Source organism: Cavia porcellus, unplaced genomic scaffold, assembly GCF_034190915.1.
Source record: "Cavia porcellus strain 051 isolate PalLab524CR breed Dunkin Hartley unplaced genomic scaffold, mCavPor4.1 scaffold_32, whole genome shotgun sequence".
NCBI lineage: Eukaryota > Metazoa > Chordata > Mammalia > Rodentia > Caviidae > Cavia > Cavia porcellus.
The window spans coordinates 24407564-24420056 of NW_026947515.1; the positions used below are offsets into that span (position 1 = coordinate 24407564).

Genomic DNA, 12493 nt, shown 5'->3' on the forward strand with positions numbered 1-12493 from the left:
CTTAAACCTACAAGATGTCAGATGGGAGCACAGATTAAATATGTCCGTGAGACACTGCATATGGGTTCCTAGTGGTTTCTTTGCCAGAGTCTAAGTGCTCACATGCCAGCAACTCCTCTGACTCCCTTCCCACAACACTGAAGCTGCCTCAGACCCAGGACTTCTTTGTTGCGGGTTGCAGGCAATTTTTCACAATCCGATCCAGCTCGAGTTCCAGTTTGAATTCGAGGGATTCTTGCTGTCCTTGTCCCTGGGTGTGGTGGTGGACTCGGCAAATGGTTCCTCTGGCACAGAATTGTCCACCAGTCAGGACTATTCCTGTGCAATCAAATCAGTTACTGAGAGTCTAAGCTTTTACAGTGCAGATAGATAATTAGGTCTAATTGAGAGCCAATATTGCAAGACTTTGAGGGCCTCCCTTTAGCCTAGAGAAAACATGGTTATAGTGTAAGCAATAAACGACCCAAATCTCGATTCATGGCTAATGTACACTAAATCGGACAGCTGCATCTCCTCTAATGGTGAAAAACATCGTTCAAGAGTCATTTTATAGAATCAGTTATTGAAAGCCCAGAGGGTTTGGCACCACGTAATACCAGAGTGAGGAAGAGAAGATGAAATAAAAAGGTTTATTTTCTTTCTTCCTCCCCTTTCCTAAATCCTCCACTCTGTGGCATGGGAAGAAGGAAATAAGAGGGAGAAAACGGACCATAATGATGGTGTGGGTGTGGGATATGTTCAGAAGGGGTTAACAGGGAAAATTGAGTGCACAGTTGGTAGTGAAGGACGGAACAGATGTAGAGATCTGCTTCCAGTAACAGCACCATGCCAGCGAGGGCTTCCAATCCTGTGTGACTCAGGCTTAACCTGGCCTCTGACTGTGGGAGCTAGGACGGTGCTCACCATCCCTGCCTCAATTTCCCTTGTCCACTCTGAGAATTTGACAGTGGCGAAGCATCCAGGGCTGCTCTGGGACCCAGGTTCAACCCTCGGCCCTTCCCTATGACGGTGTCCCTGTACAGCTCCTCTCTCTGGGTTGTCACTGCAGGTACTTGTACTGAAGTCAGTCACCGACCACTGATTGGGGACACTGTTTCAGATACAGTGTCCTGTCCAACCACAGATGGCTCTCTTTACCCCTATGCAAGCAAAGATGCTGTTAGGGTCACTTTGCCTCCCAGCCGGCAGTGAGCCAGCCGGTGCCCTCTACTTTATGGTCTCTCCGCAGTGTGAGCTATCTCTTCTCTATTACCTAATCCTATCTTCTTCACCTCAGTCAGTTCCCTTGTGGTTCCAGGTAGCTTCTCCTCACACTGTTGATTCCCTCCCCACTGATGTTTTCCAGACTCTACATGTTCTGTCATACAGAAGCTGAGTTGCTGGCGTTCACTGCTCTACAATTTTGGGACCCAACTCACTTTTTTCTTAGCACTAAAACTTCAAGTCATTGTTCTCATTCAAATCTCTCACAAAAATCATGTAAAGCAAATTTATAGACATACACACGCACATACACACAAACAAAACAAAACAAAAGACAGGTTCAGGATTCAGCAAGTTGTCCATTGTAAGAAAACTAAGAGCCCAAATCTTTGTGACCGCAGTCTTTACTTTCTGCACTTGGCTACGGCACTGACCAAACCTTGCTCAGACAGCCAAGGACGCTCCTCATGAGTTGAGGTTCCCTCCTGCTATGGCCCATCACTGAGGTGCAGATCCATTACTGGAGTTGACATCTGGGGTGTTGCCTGCCTTGACCTGAGGCCCGAAGACTAGATGCTCCCACCCACAACTAGTCTGAAATCTTGTGTCCCCTGCCCCTCTTCGACCTGCACAGGCCCCTTGCATCTTCTTTCCTACGAAGTGAGGACATTCTTGACTGATAATCCAGTTATGTAAGAAAGACATAACTGCTGAGTAATTAAAAGCAGGAAATACTCACTCTACACTAGGAAATGAATAAGTAAGACGATCAAAGCAATCCGGACAGCAGAAGTGCTGAGCCTGGGCTCAGGCAGTCCTTCAAGAGTGCAGCTAGATCTGTGCTGGCTTTGCTTCCTGTAGGTCAGAGCGGTGAGCAGGGAAGCAGGACCATGCGACTGACCTGGGCTCTGCTTCTTCTTAGCCTTCCAGGTGAGTGGGGCTGGGCCTGGGGCTTGGTACTGCAGGAGCAGACCAGGAGGCAGAGGGCAGCTGTCCCTGGAGGAGACTCGCCTTTCCACCAAAACAAGGGTGGTTTTGTGAGTCGGTTCTGCAGCAGTGCACCGCGCCCTGCATAATGCCCAGAGTGTATCCGGCCCTGAGGATGAGGAGGGGAAAGGGAAATGGGATGGTTGTTAAAGAAGACCGTGGAGAGTACAGGTTTGAAGACTAGGGCAGGGCACAGCGAGGCACCAGGAGAAATGTGCTGACTGGGAAAAGCAGGACTTTCCCACTTCGAGAACCAGAGAGAGCGCCTCGGAGGCCGGTCCCTTGCTGCTCCTTAAAGGAAGCAATCTGTCCTTCCAGCAAGCATCCTGAAACAGCACCGCTGTACCCAGAGGTGCAGGCTGAGTGGGGAGGCCTGGGGGCGCATGCATGCGTGTGCGCACACACACACACACACACACACAGAGTGAACTCAAAGGTACACACCTGCATGCTGTCACACCCATGCACCTCATCCATGGTGGTGCCTCACTCCCATTCCCACACCCACTAATGCTCCTCTACTTCCAGGGACACAACATGCCACACCCTGAGATTATTTAGAGGAAGAGTTTGTGCACACAGCAAGGACTGACACAAAGGACAAAATTTATATCTCAGATTCACAAAAATGAAGCGCTAACATTTGAAGAGTCTTTTCTGCGCCGAAAGCCCTTGGCTTGGAACCTAGCGTTCTGTCCCCAGCTGACGGCTGCTCCGTTGCCTCCACCCGCTTTCTCCTGCAAACTAATTCTATAGCTGTTGATTTGGAGACTGAGCCCAGAGCCTTTGCACTGAGCTGCGTTACCAGCCTTTTCTTTTTTTCTTTTGAGACAGGGTCTCACTGCTAGGCTTGAACTTATGCCCTGCTTGGCCTCTCAGTCACAGGCTCCATCCATCATTACCCATTTTACAACACCTCTTCTGTGCACACACGCACGCGCACACACACACACACACACTTTAAAATGGGCCCGACTACAGTGTGAGTGCATTTGGGCCACATTCAGTCACTAACACTGGGCTTGGTGGGACACCTGTGGTAAGTAATATCTGCAAGTCTTTCTGCTGTTTGTAAGGACTGCAAATACAATCTGTATCAAACCCTTCCTCCCTACTGTAACTGGGTTATTTTTCTTTGAAGAAAAGGCTTACCCCTCCTCGCTGACTCCTGCATTTGATTTTAATTCACAGCAGTTGCTGGCTTTTACCAACTCTTCTGCTAGCTTACTCATTTTTAAGATTTTTTTTTCTTACTCTTTTATCCATTGATGCCCTCACAAACGTTTATACACAATAGAAATGTATGATTTAGAAAGAGAAATTCCCCCTGCAAAACCCAGTCTCAGTGCTAAGTGTGAAAAGCTTAGAGTACATTTTTAGATTTTTAAAAATGCATGTACTATAGAAAAAAACAGAAATAGAATCATAGTCGGTTAGACAACTTCTTAAAAAATCTAGTAATAATATATGTCAGGCATCTCTCCTAACATTGTCTGAAAATGTGTCTTTCTTATCCCCAGTGCTGGGGATTGAACATAGGGAGCTCTACCTCAGCTTTTTACACCCTCAGTCCTTTTTATACTCTATTTTTAGATAGGTTATTGCTATGCTTCCCAGGCTGGACTTGAACTTTCAATCTTTCTGCTTTTGCCTCCCAAGGTGCTAGGGTGACAAGTATGTGGACCATAATTTATTAATTTAATTCTCTGTTAAATCATTGAATTCTTCCAATGATTACTGCAACATCAGTACTGCAAATAACACCCAAGGCGCCTTGTTCACTGCCATGGAAATTGTTCCCAATCCTAGAAATGAACTAATGATGACCAAGATCATGGTGCTCTGCTTCTTTTCAAAAACAACCTCTGACTCTCTTGGTATCTACCATGAGTCACACATTGAGTGAGACCTCGAGGATGTGAGTAGGGGGAAAGAGAGAGTTGGAGATAGAGAGAGAATGAATAAAAACAGAAGCTCTGCTCTCTGGGAGCTCATATCTTGGTGAGGAAGACAGGAAAAGAGACAGATTACTGAACTAAAACACCAGTGTGGTGTTCAGACTCTGCAGGAAGAGCCGGGCTGCAACAGGAGGAGGTGGTGGAGGTGTACAGAGCTGGAGCCGGCACCCTGGAGGAGGTGTGGAAAGTGACGGGGCAGAGGGCAGGCACTTGTAGAGTGCTTCCAGGAAGGAGGCTGTACATGAGGGCACATCAGGAGGGAAAGAGAAAAGTGGAGGCGATTTAGAGTCTCGAGTCTGGGACAAAGAGGGACAAACAATGAGTCTGGACAAGAAGTACGATCCAGCTAGTGAAAAAGATATTAACACCGGAATGAAGCGTGTAAATCCCCGTGAGGCAGGGAGGATGGCTGCTGGGGATCTTGTAAGGTTCAAGTGCTCACAGCAGGTGCCGATGAGGGACAGACAGTCTCGAGGGCAAAAGGGAGGGAAGGGAGACTGGAAGGCAGGTGCTGGGGACTTGGAGGCTGCTGCCACAATCCGGGCACCAGCCAAGGTCCTGACCTGTTGATGGACAATTGCTGACGAAACATGCCCTAAATGTAACTGGACACACAGCTAAGTCATGTAACAACCTACATGAGGGAGAAGGTGGCATGGGCATTTTATAAATAAGGAAGCAAAAGTTGGGGAAGTTAAGTAACTCACCCGAAGTTTCCCAACTAGTCCGTGATCATACATCATTTGTATGCACAGCTCATGCTCTCTCTGCTTGATCATCCCGTCCCTGTGGCCTGCAAGAACAGAGGCCTAGATAATCATGCCAGGTGCCCTTGCAAGGTGTTGAATCACTTGCAGAGAGCACAGGACCCCTCAGGACGCCAAGCTCCTTAGGGAGGCTCCACAGTGGAGTTGCTGGTCTGAAGCTCACAAAGTTGGTTCTGCTGATTGAATACCATATGCATTTCCCGTGGCTTGGTGGCTTAGAGCAATACAAGGTCACAATCTTACTGTTCTGATGATCAGGGGTCTGAAATGATCCTCCTGGCCAGTGTTGAGGTTGCTCCTTCTGAAGTTGTCTGGGAAGATCTGTTCCGATGCCTTTTCCAGAAAGCTCTCTTGGAAAGCTTTCTCTCCAGAAAGCCTTCCTTGGACACAACCCCTCCTCCATCTTCAAAGCCAGCAACAAGTCATCATCAAACCTACCCTCTGTTAACCTTTTCACTTACAAGTACTCACTGGCTAATACAGGATCACCTCCTTACCTTAGAATCTTTCTTTCTTTCTGTACTGGGGTTTGAACTCATGACCTCATGCTTGCCAGATAGGTTCTTGTGCCACTAACCTACATCCCTGGCTTCAAAATCTTTAATCACATCTGCTTATTCTCTGTTTCTATGTTAAGGACATATTCATATGTTCTGAGTATTGGGAGGGCGTTATCCTGCTGACCACAAGTACAAATCTCAAGTAAACAGAAGTAACACAGGGAGAAGGTCCAAGGTGTGAGGATGTGGCGTCCGCCTGGGGCTTCAGACCTGTCCTACTGCAGAAACTCCCAGCCCAGGCATCTAGAGAGGAGGTGGAAGGAGACTCAGGCTGGGGAGGCACCACCTTCTGTTCGGTGCCTACTGAACGGAGGAGATATTTGGTGTGTGCCTGTGAGCGGGGGGCCAGAGCGAAGGGAAGAATTTAAGCTATGAGATGGATCTGGGGAATCCAGGATGTAGGCAATAATGGAAGCCATGACAATGGAGGGATCCCTCTCTGGGGACACAAGTGGAAACCACTGACGGCTGGAGAGGCTCCCTGGGCTTCCCTGGGGTGTTCGGAGTCAGCTCATACTTGACTCACACTGTTACACAAGAGTAGCTCGTGGGCATTGCTGCTCAGTGTGCCCAGCAGCAACACACCATTAGCCTGGCACCTGCCATGACAGGAGCATTTACACCACAGAAACTGGCAAAATGTGCCAGGTGTGGTGCTGCATGTCTGTAATCCCAGCACTCAGGAGGCTGAGGCAGGAAGATCACAGTGAGTATGAGGCCAGCCTGGACTACAAAGGCAGACCCTGTCTCAAAGAAGAAAAGAAAGAAAGAAAGAAGAAATTGGCAAAACATTATGAACCAGAGGATATTTTCCACAGAAAACTGATGTTAAATATTTACTAACATACACCAGCTGCACCAAGATTTAAAGAGAGAAAGGCAGAGAGAATTGGTCGAAGCCTCTGAGGCTGAGTAGACAGATGAGAAGGGAGAGATCAGAAGAGCACAGAATTAAGGTGGCAGAAAATCAGAAGTGTCACAGGCCTGGGGAGAGGAGGCCTGGGGAGCCCGAGCCTCTCACCGGGGGTTACAGGAAGCCGGACCTCAGAGGAGACAGCTGCTAAAAGCAGGGGTGTCAGGGTGGGTGGGGAGTGGAGACCTTCGTCCAGTCTCTGGACACCGACCTGGCTCGGGGTGCCAGCAGCTGTCCTTGGCGATTCTTGTTTTCAGGTTGTTTCTCCCTCCGAGGCCCAGCGTCTGTGAGGGGCTCAGAGGGGGGATCGGTGACGGTGCAGTGTCACTACAGCTCAAGATGGAAGACCTACAATAAGTGGTGGTGTCGAGGAAGAAGGAGGCGCGTGTGCAGCGTCCTTGTTAAAACCAGAGGTTCAGAGCAAGAAGAGAAGAGTGGCCGGGTGTCCATCAGGGACAATCAGACATACTGGTCATTCAAGGTGACCATGGAGGGGCTTAGGCAAGATGATGCGGGCACTTACTGGTGTGGGATTGAGAGGTCTTTTACCGACCCTGGGGTACCCGTGAAACTCATCATCGACCCAGGTAAGAACTTTCTCTTCTGCCCTATGAAAGCATGGTGCTTAGGATGGAAAAATGCAGCAGCCTAGGAGACAGAGAGACAAACAGACAGGCAGACAGACAGATGGGGGAGGGTTGAGAGCGGTGAGGAAGACCCAGCACGTCCACCCCCACCTCTGAGGCCCTCTAAGTATCCAGCTGGCATGCAACATGACTGGTAGATCTCAGGATGGGGCAGGGTTGGGGACCTCTCTTTCGGCAACTTGTGGCCCAGCCCCACTGTTTTGGGGCTACATAGCCCTAGTGTCCTCAATCTCCCATTGGAGCCCTGAATGGGCCCTGAAGGTTTGGGGAGGGTCCCAAGGCATCTGTCTGGGGAGTGGTCAGTCTCCTGGAACTCAAGCAGATCTGTTGTAACATGGGACAGTAGGGAGCTGGGACAACCCAGGCGGCCAGTGTTGACCTCCAGCCCTGACCAACCCAGAGCACTGCTGAGCATTCTGCAGCCTCTCTCCTGTCTGGGTCCCCTCCTGCACCTGTCTGACTTAGGAGAGTAAACAAAGGGGGGAAGACCCGTGGAGGTGCTCAAATAGCACCTCAGGGAGCTCTTTGGCTGCCTGGAACCTTCATCATGCCGCAGACTCCCAAGGGGTTCAGCATCCTCCTGCTGCTATTACTGGCATCTGAAAATGAGCCCTCCCTGCTTCTACCCAGCTCACTGGTGCTCAGCCACCCTCATCCCTGTGTCCACGTGGCTGATGGTGATGGGCACTTGGATGGTGTCAGCTTTCAAGCAGGCCAGTGTGTTGTTAGAGTCCAAACCAGTGAAGGACAGCTGGGGTGCCCCTGGGTAATGTGGGTCCAAAAAAATCCACCCAAGCAAGACTTCCTCACTGTGACCATGTAGGGGAAGTTCAAAAGGACTCTGGAGACAGGAAGAGGATTGGGTAAGAAATGTGGGCAAGGGACAGAGAAGCAAAAGGCTATGTGGAGCTTTAGGGAGAAGGCATTTAGGGGTCCTAGTGGCAATCAGGGGCCTCCACAGGAGCTGTGGGATTAAAATTACAGTATCTAGAGCCCACCTAGAAGCTGCCTGGGGTGATGGCAGCTGGGGATCTTTGAGAAAAGAGCTTTCTTGGCCAAGGACTAAATTAAAGGGTAGCTACAACCCAGGGGTAGTGAGGCATACCTGTAACCCCAGCATCCTGGGAGGCTGAGGCAGTAGGATCACAAGTTCAAGCCCAGCCTGAGCAACTTAGCAATTTAGTCAGACTTTGCCTCAAAACATAAAAGGCTGGGGATGTAATTTAGCAACAAAGTCCTGGGTTCAATCCCCAGTGCTGAGGTGAGGGGGGAGTTATAGGTCAGGAATGCTCAAGGCCCAGAGGGTGTCGGGAATCTGTGACAAAACTGCTCCCATAAATCATCTCACACAGAATGTTTCATTCCTCACAGTTGTTCAGTATTTAACTGCAATGCACCCTCTACTCACCAGCCTTCCCGAGCCCCTCCTCTTCCTGATGGCTCTAATCACTGGGCACTCCATTTTTGGAACTTTGCTCCTGAGTTGAGTTTGGGTTCCATATGAGTGGAAAGGACCAGGCATTTTATTTTGAATAAATGAAGAAATGATGGTGCTTTTTTTCTACTTTTTATTTTTCCTTCCACACCTGAAAACGACAGGGGAAATGACTGTGTTGGGTGTCACATGACTCAATAAAGCCCAAGGAACTGCATTTGAAGAGGTGAATCTTTCCAGCCCAGCACAGAGGAGGTCTCTTGACGGCGGGCTCCCAGGCTGGCATTGCATTAGAGCCGTGAAAAAACCCAGTCTATATCACTAACCTGTGTCCACCCCTGCCTGTGTCTAGCAGGAATGGTCAATTTGACTTCCAAACCCCTTGATGGACCTAGTGATGAGAGTAGCTTTGGCGTGTCCTTTGGGTCCCATTCAAGGTAAGGGCCTGCACTCCTTCCTCCTGTCCAGCCTTGCATGGCCACTGCCTTGTGCCTTACTCCTGGGTTTCTCCATGCGAAATCCAGGCGTGAGGACGCTGCCTGTTTCTGTCTCCAATGTCAGCACTTGTTACAGCCCAAGTGAAAGCCCCAAGCCCTTCCTCCCTCCACCCCAAGAGTCCTCAGCCACCAATTCCCCATCTCACCCTCATCAGAAAAGCCTTCTGCAGAACTCTCCTCTCTAAGTGTCGCCATCCATTCACTGGTCAACCAAAAAGCACGGGTGGCCCCCTGGGTTCCAAGGGAGATAAGGTACCAATCTCCATGATACAAGACATCATGGGACACAGAGCAGGGAGAGTGATATCAACATGAAGCTGGCGTTAGGGGGACAGAGGCAGGAAAACACAGCCTGCAGGTGGTGGCCTACAGGTTTGTATTGGAAGTGACAGAAAAATACAATGTGTGTTTACGTTCTTAAAAATTTAGTAAAAATTTTAGTAAAAGACACATTGGTTTTTTTTTTTTTTATCTTTTTATCAGTATCGAACTCACAACCACCTGCTTGCAAGGCAGGTGCTTATGCCGCTGACCTAAATCCCCAGCCCCTAAAAGACATATTGTTATGAATCCCTTTCAAAAGGTTCCCGCTCCTTTAGGATACACTTATTCCATTGTGCTTGCAACTTTCTGAAGCAGTTCTGGAAGTTCTGTTTCATGAGTGTCTTATGCTGTCATGGCTGCCTTAATGTCCTGAATGGATTCAAAATGATTATCTTTCACGGTCATTCAGATCAGGTGAACAAAGTGGATGAGGACCCACTGCAGCCTGTTTTTTTACAAGCCTGCCTTTCCCTTTGAATGGCACCTGGCAGCCTCATTTGCTGTATATAGATTTTTTTCAGCACGATTTATAAGGATATCCCCTCCCACCCACAAATGACTTCCAGAACTGCTTCCCAGAGCGGTACGAATGGCACAGTGTGTTTGGGGTGAAGGGGATCAATGTCCATGTGACTTTTACTCTAGTGAATTTTTTTGTAATTACACATTCACCAAAGTTTTAGGTCTCCCTTGTGCTTTGGGAAAGAGAAGTCCCAGAAATACAACTAAAAAGGAGGAAGTGCCCAGGCACGACCAGCTGAGGTTACATCTGGGGTGGCCTCAGGGCTGGACCGTGAACAAGGATCCTGGGAGCAGCGGTGGGTGCAGGGTCTCCAGATCTGCAGCCTGGGTCTCCCCTGTGCAGCCACAGAGGACGGGGCAACCGAGCGTCACTGGGCTCTGACGGCTGTTCCTCTCACAGGACCCACTACCTACTCCTGGCGTTTGTGAAGGTGCCCATCTTGCTCATCGTGGCCGGTGCTGTCCTCTGGTTGAAGGGGTTGCAGAGGGTACCCCAGGAGTAGTGGGGGCACCCTACCTGTAAAAATCTGAACTCTGAACTTCTGACCAAAGACATGACTCCTTAGAAAGATGGGTGTGCAGAGGCTTCCTGTTCCGGACCCTGTTTCTGGTGGGGACAAGGGCTGTGCAAGAAATGCCCCATGCCCTGAGGGCACAAGGACAGACTGGATCGTGGGGAGCTGGCTACAAATCCTCCCTGCTCTGCACAGCTCGCACAGCTCAGAGGCATCATCTTACTTCAGGTGGCAGACACCCCACGCCACCAGAGGCAGCTCAAGGCCAGGGGCCACATCCTCTGCTGGGAAAATGCAGGCAGAGCCTGAGACAGAAGCCCAGATGAGAGACGGAAGGACCAGCCCACCACCCTCCCTGCTCCAATGCCTGAAATAGGACTTTTTTTGAAGTGGGATTTTGAAAAATCATTTTTTCCATAATCTAATCTGGTTGGGTTTTGATGGCTTATGGCCACGAGTCTCTGACTGAGGCATGGTCCTCCTGCGGGCAGTTCTGAGGAATGAGCTTGGGTGTCCCTGCCTCCAGGGAGGACGAGACTCAGTCTACATTGCTGGAACAGCGGCTTCCTCCCACTCCTCCTCTTCTTCCCCAGCCCTGCCCTCTTCCCCTTTTTTCCTCCTCCCTTCCCCCCTTGGAGCTGACCTGAGCCTTTGTACCCAGCACAGCTGCTGGGGCTCCTGCTCAAAGACCCCACTGAGCCTTGAGAGCCCCTTCAAGTTGGGGAGGGGACAGACAATGAAAATTATCCCAGGGCGATGATGCTGTTTCTTTTAAATAATGTTTTTTTAAAAATTCAATAGTTTAGAAGCGATGTCTGTAATGCCTTGCCAGCAGCAGCAGCATTCCTGAATGTGTCACTTGGGGCCATGAGTCGGGGGCCTTCACTACACTTCTTTTCGTGTGAGGAGAAATGGGCCCACTGAGATGTGACCCCCACAGACGGGTGAGCACAAACCCACATCTGAGCTCACAGGTTGGCTCTAAACCCACCCTGCCCTTTGTCATGACCATGATGGGCAGCAAGGGTCCAGTGTCACAGCAGGGGACCAAGGCAGGGCTCTCCAGTCCCTGGCTTGGCCTCTGGAGCCTGTCCTCTCTACCGAGACTCTATGATCCCCTCTTGTCCTTCAGCCAAGGAAGTTTTCTCTGCACCTGAGATTGGTGCAGGGCTCTGGCCTGTGATCAGCTCAGGAGAGAGAGAAAGCCTGGATAAGTCAATCTGTTTGGGACCAGGACCCACTGTCCATTGACTGCAGCTGCCTCCCCTATGACCAGTCCCCTGGGTCTGGCTTCCTGGAGATCTAGCGATACATGGGTGACAAGGCAGCTTTGTGGGGCGCAGCCATTCAGGAGGGTGAGTGACCCCACCATTGCTGACTAATAACCAAGGGATCCCTGTTTTCTTTGAAAGCAGTAAGCTGAGTTCTACTCCTAAGATAGGCAGCTAAGTTAGGTACAAACAGAGAAGGACCGGGCCCTTGGGGAAGTCAGCATGAAAAACAGAGATGTCAGAGTTGTGACTGGGAGCCCCTCTGAACAGACCCAGACCTCAGGATGGAGATGCAATAACCAGGTCTGCAAGATAAACCAAACCTGATATTTACTGTAATCGGCACCACCTGGTCCAATGAATCCAGATTAGTATTAGGCACGTGGGTGGGTGGCCAGAATATCTGGACCTATATTTCTCATCCTTTGCAGACATGCCTTTGTTCTCTCCATGTACTCCAGCTATGTGACCCATTTCCCGGTTGGATCAATATTAGCTAAGTGGCTGTCCAGTACTTGTAATCCGATATGTTGACTGTAGTTTGATTTCTGTTGAATGCACTTTGTGACTTTGCTGAATAAATCATCCCTGACAAAGGGCTTCAAGTGGCTACCCATTTAGGACCCCTCCTGTCTCCCTGGAGTTTTCTCTTAATAACCTTCCCTACTCTTAACTTCCTTTTGCAATGGCAAGCACAAACACCAAAACAACACCCAAGGTTTGGAGGTAGATTTATTTTATGTCAAGGGGCACTGATTGGGATCATTCTGAAAATATCAGGCCCTGACCTCTGGTGGTCTAGGGCTTTCATGGGATAAGCAAGCAAGACGTACAGGGACAGAAGGGCTTTTCAGTTGGGGATTGGTTCTGTTACTTGTGCTTCACAGTGACCAG

General features: G+C 49.6%; 1 protein-coding gene across 5 annotated transcripts; it reads left to right on the forward strand.

Moving 5' to 3' along the window:
* The first annotated feature begins 1956 nt into the window (after positions 1-1956).
* On the forward strand, positions 1957-12209 carry LOC100723898 (CMRF35-like molecule 7). Of its 5 annotated transcripts, none has more exons than XR_010045311.1 (4): positions 1957-2133; positions 6646-6975; positions 8407-8907; positions 10214-10278. XR_010045311.1 is itself a non-coding variant. In XM_013147051.2 (4 exons), exons 1-4 carry the CDS (start codon positions 2094-2096, stop codon positions 10314-10316), a joined length of 558 nt encoding a protein of 185 aa, XP_013002505.1. In that variant the 5' UTR covers positions 1957-2093; the 3' UTR covers positions 10317-12209. The 5 variants fall into 5 exon arrangements, 3 of the variants coding, with proteins under 3 accessions (XP_013002505.1, XP_063098587.1, XP_063098588.1); XR_010045312.1 differs by lacking the exon at positions 10214-10278 and having other exon boundaries at positions 8407-8696; positions 8826-8901; XM_013147051.2 differs by having other exon boundaries at positions 8823-8907; positions 10214-12209.
* The last annotated feature ends 284 nt before the right edge of the window (positions 12210-12493 follow it).

Coding starts and splice junctions, on each gene's coding strand:
- LOC100723898 (XM_013147051.2), top strand. CDS start 2,094: ATGCGACTGACCTGGGCTCTGCTTCTTCTTAGCCTTCCAG. Junction 2,134..6,645: donor GCTTCTTCTTAGCCTTCCAG/GTGAGTGGGGCT, acceptor TCTTGTTTTCAG/GTTGTTTCTCCCTCCGAGGC. Junction 8,908..10,213: donor TCCTTTGGGTCCCATTCAAG/GTAAGGGCCTGC, acceptor TTCCTCTCACAG/GACCCACTACCTACTCCTGG.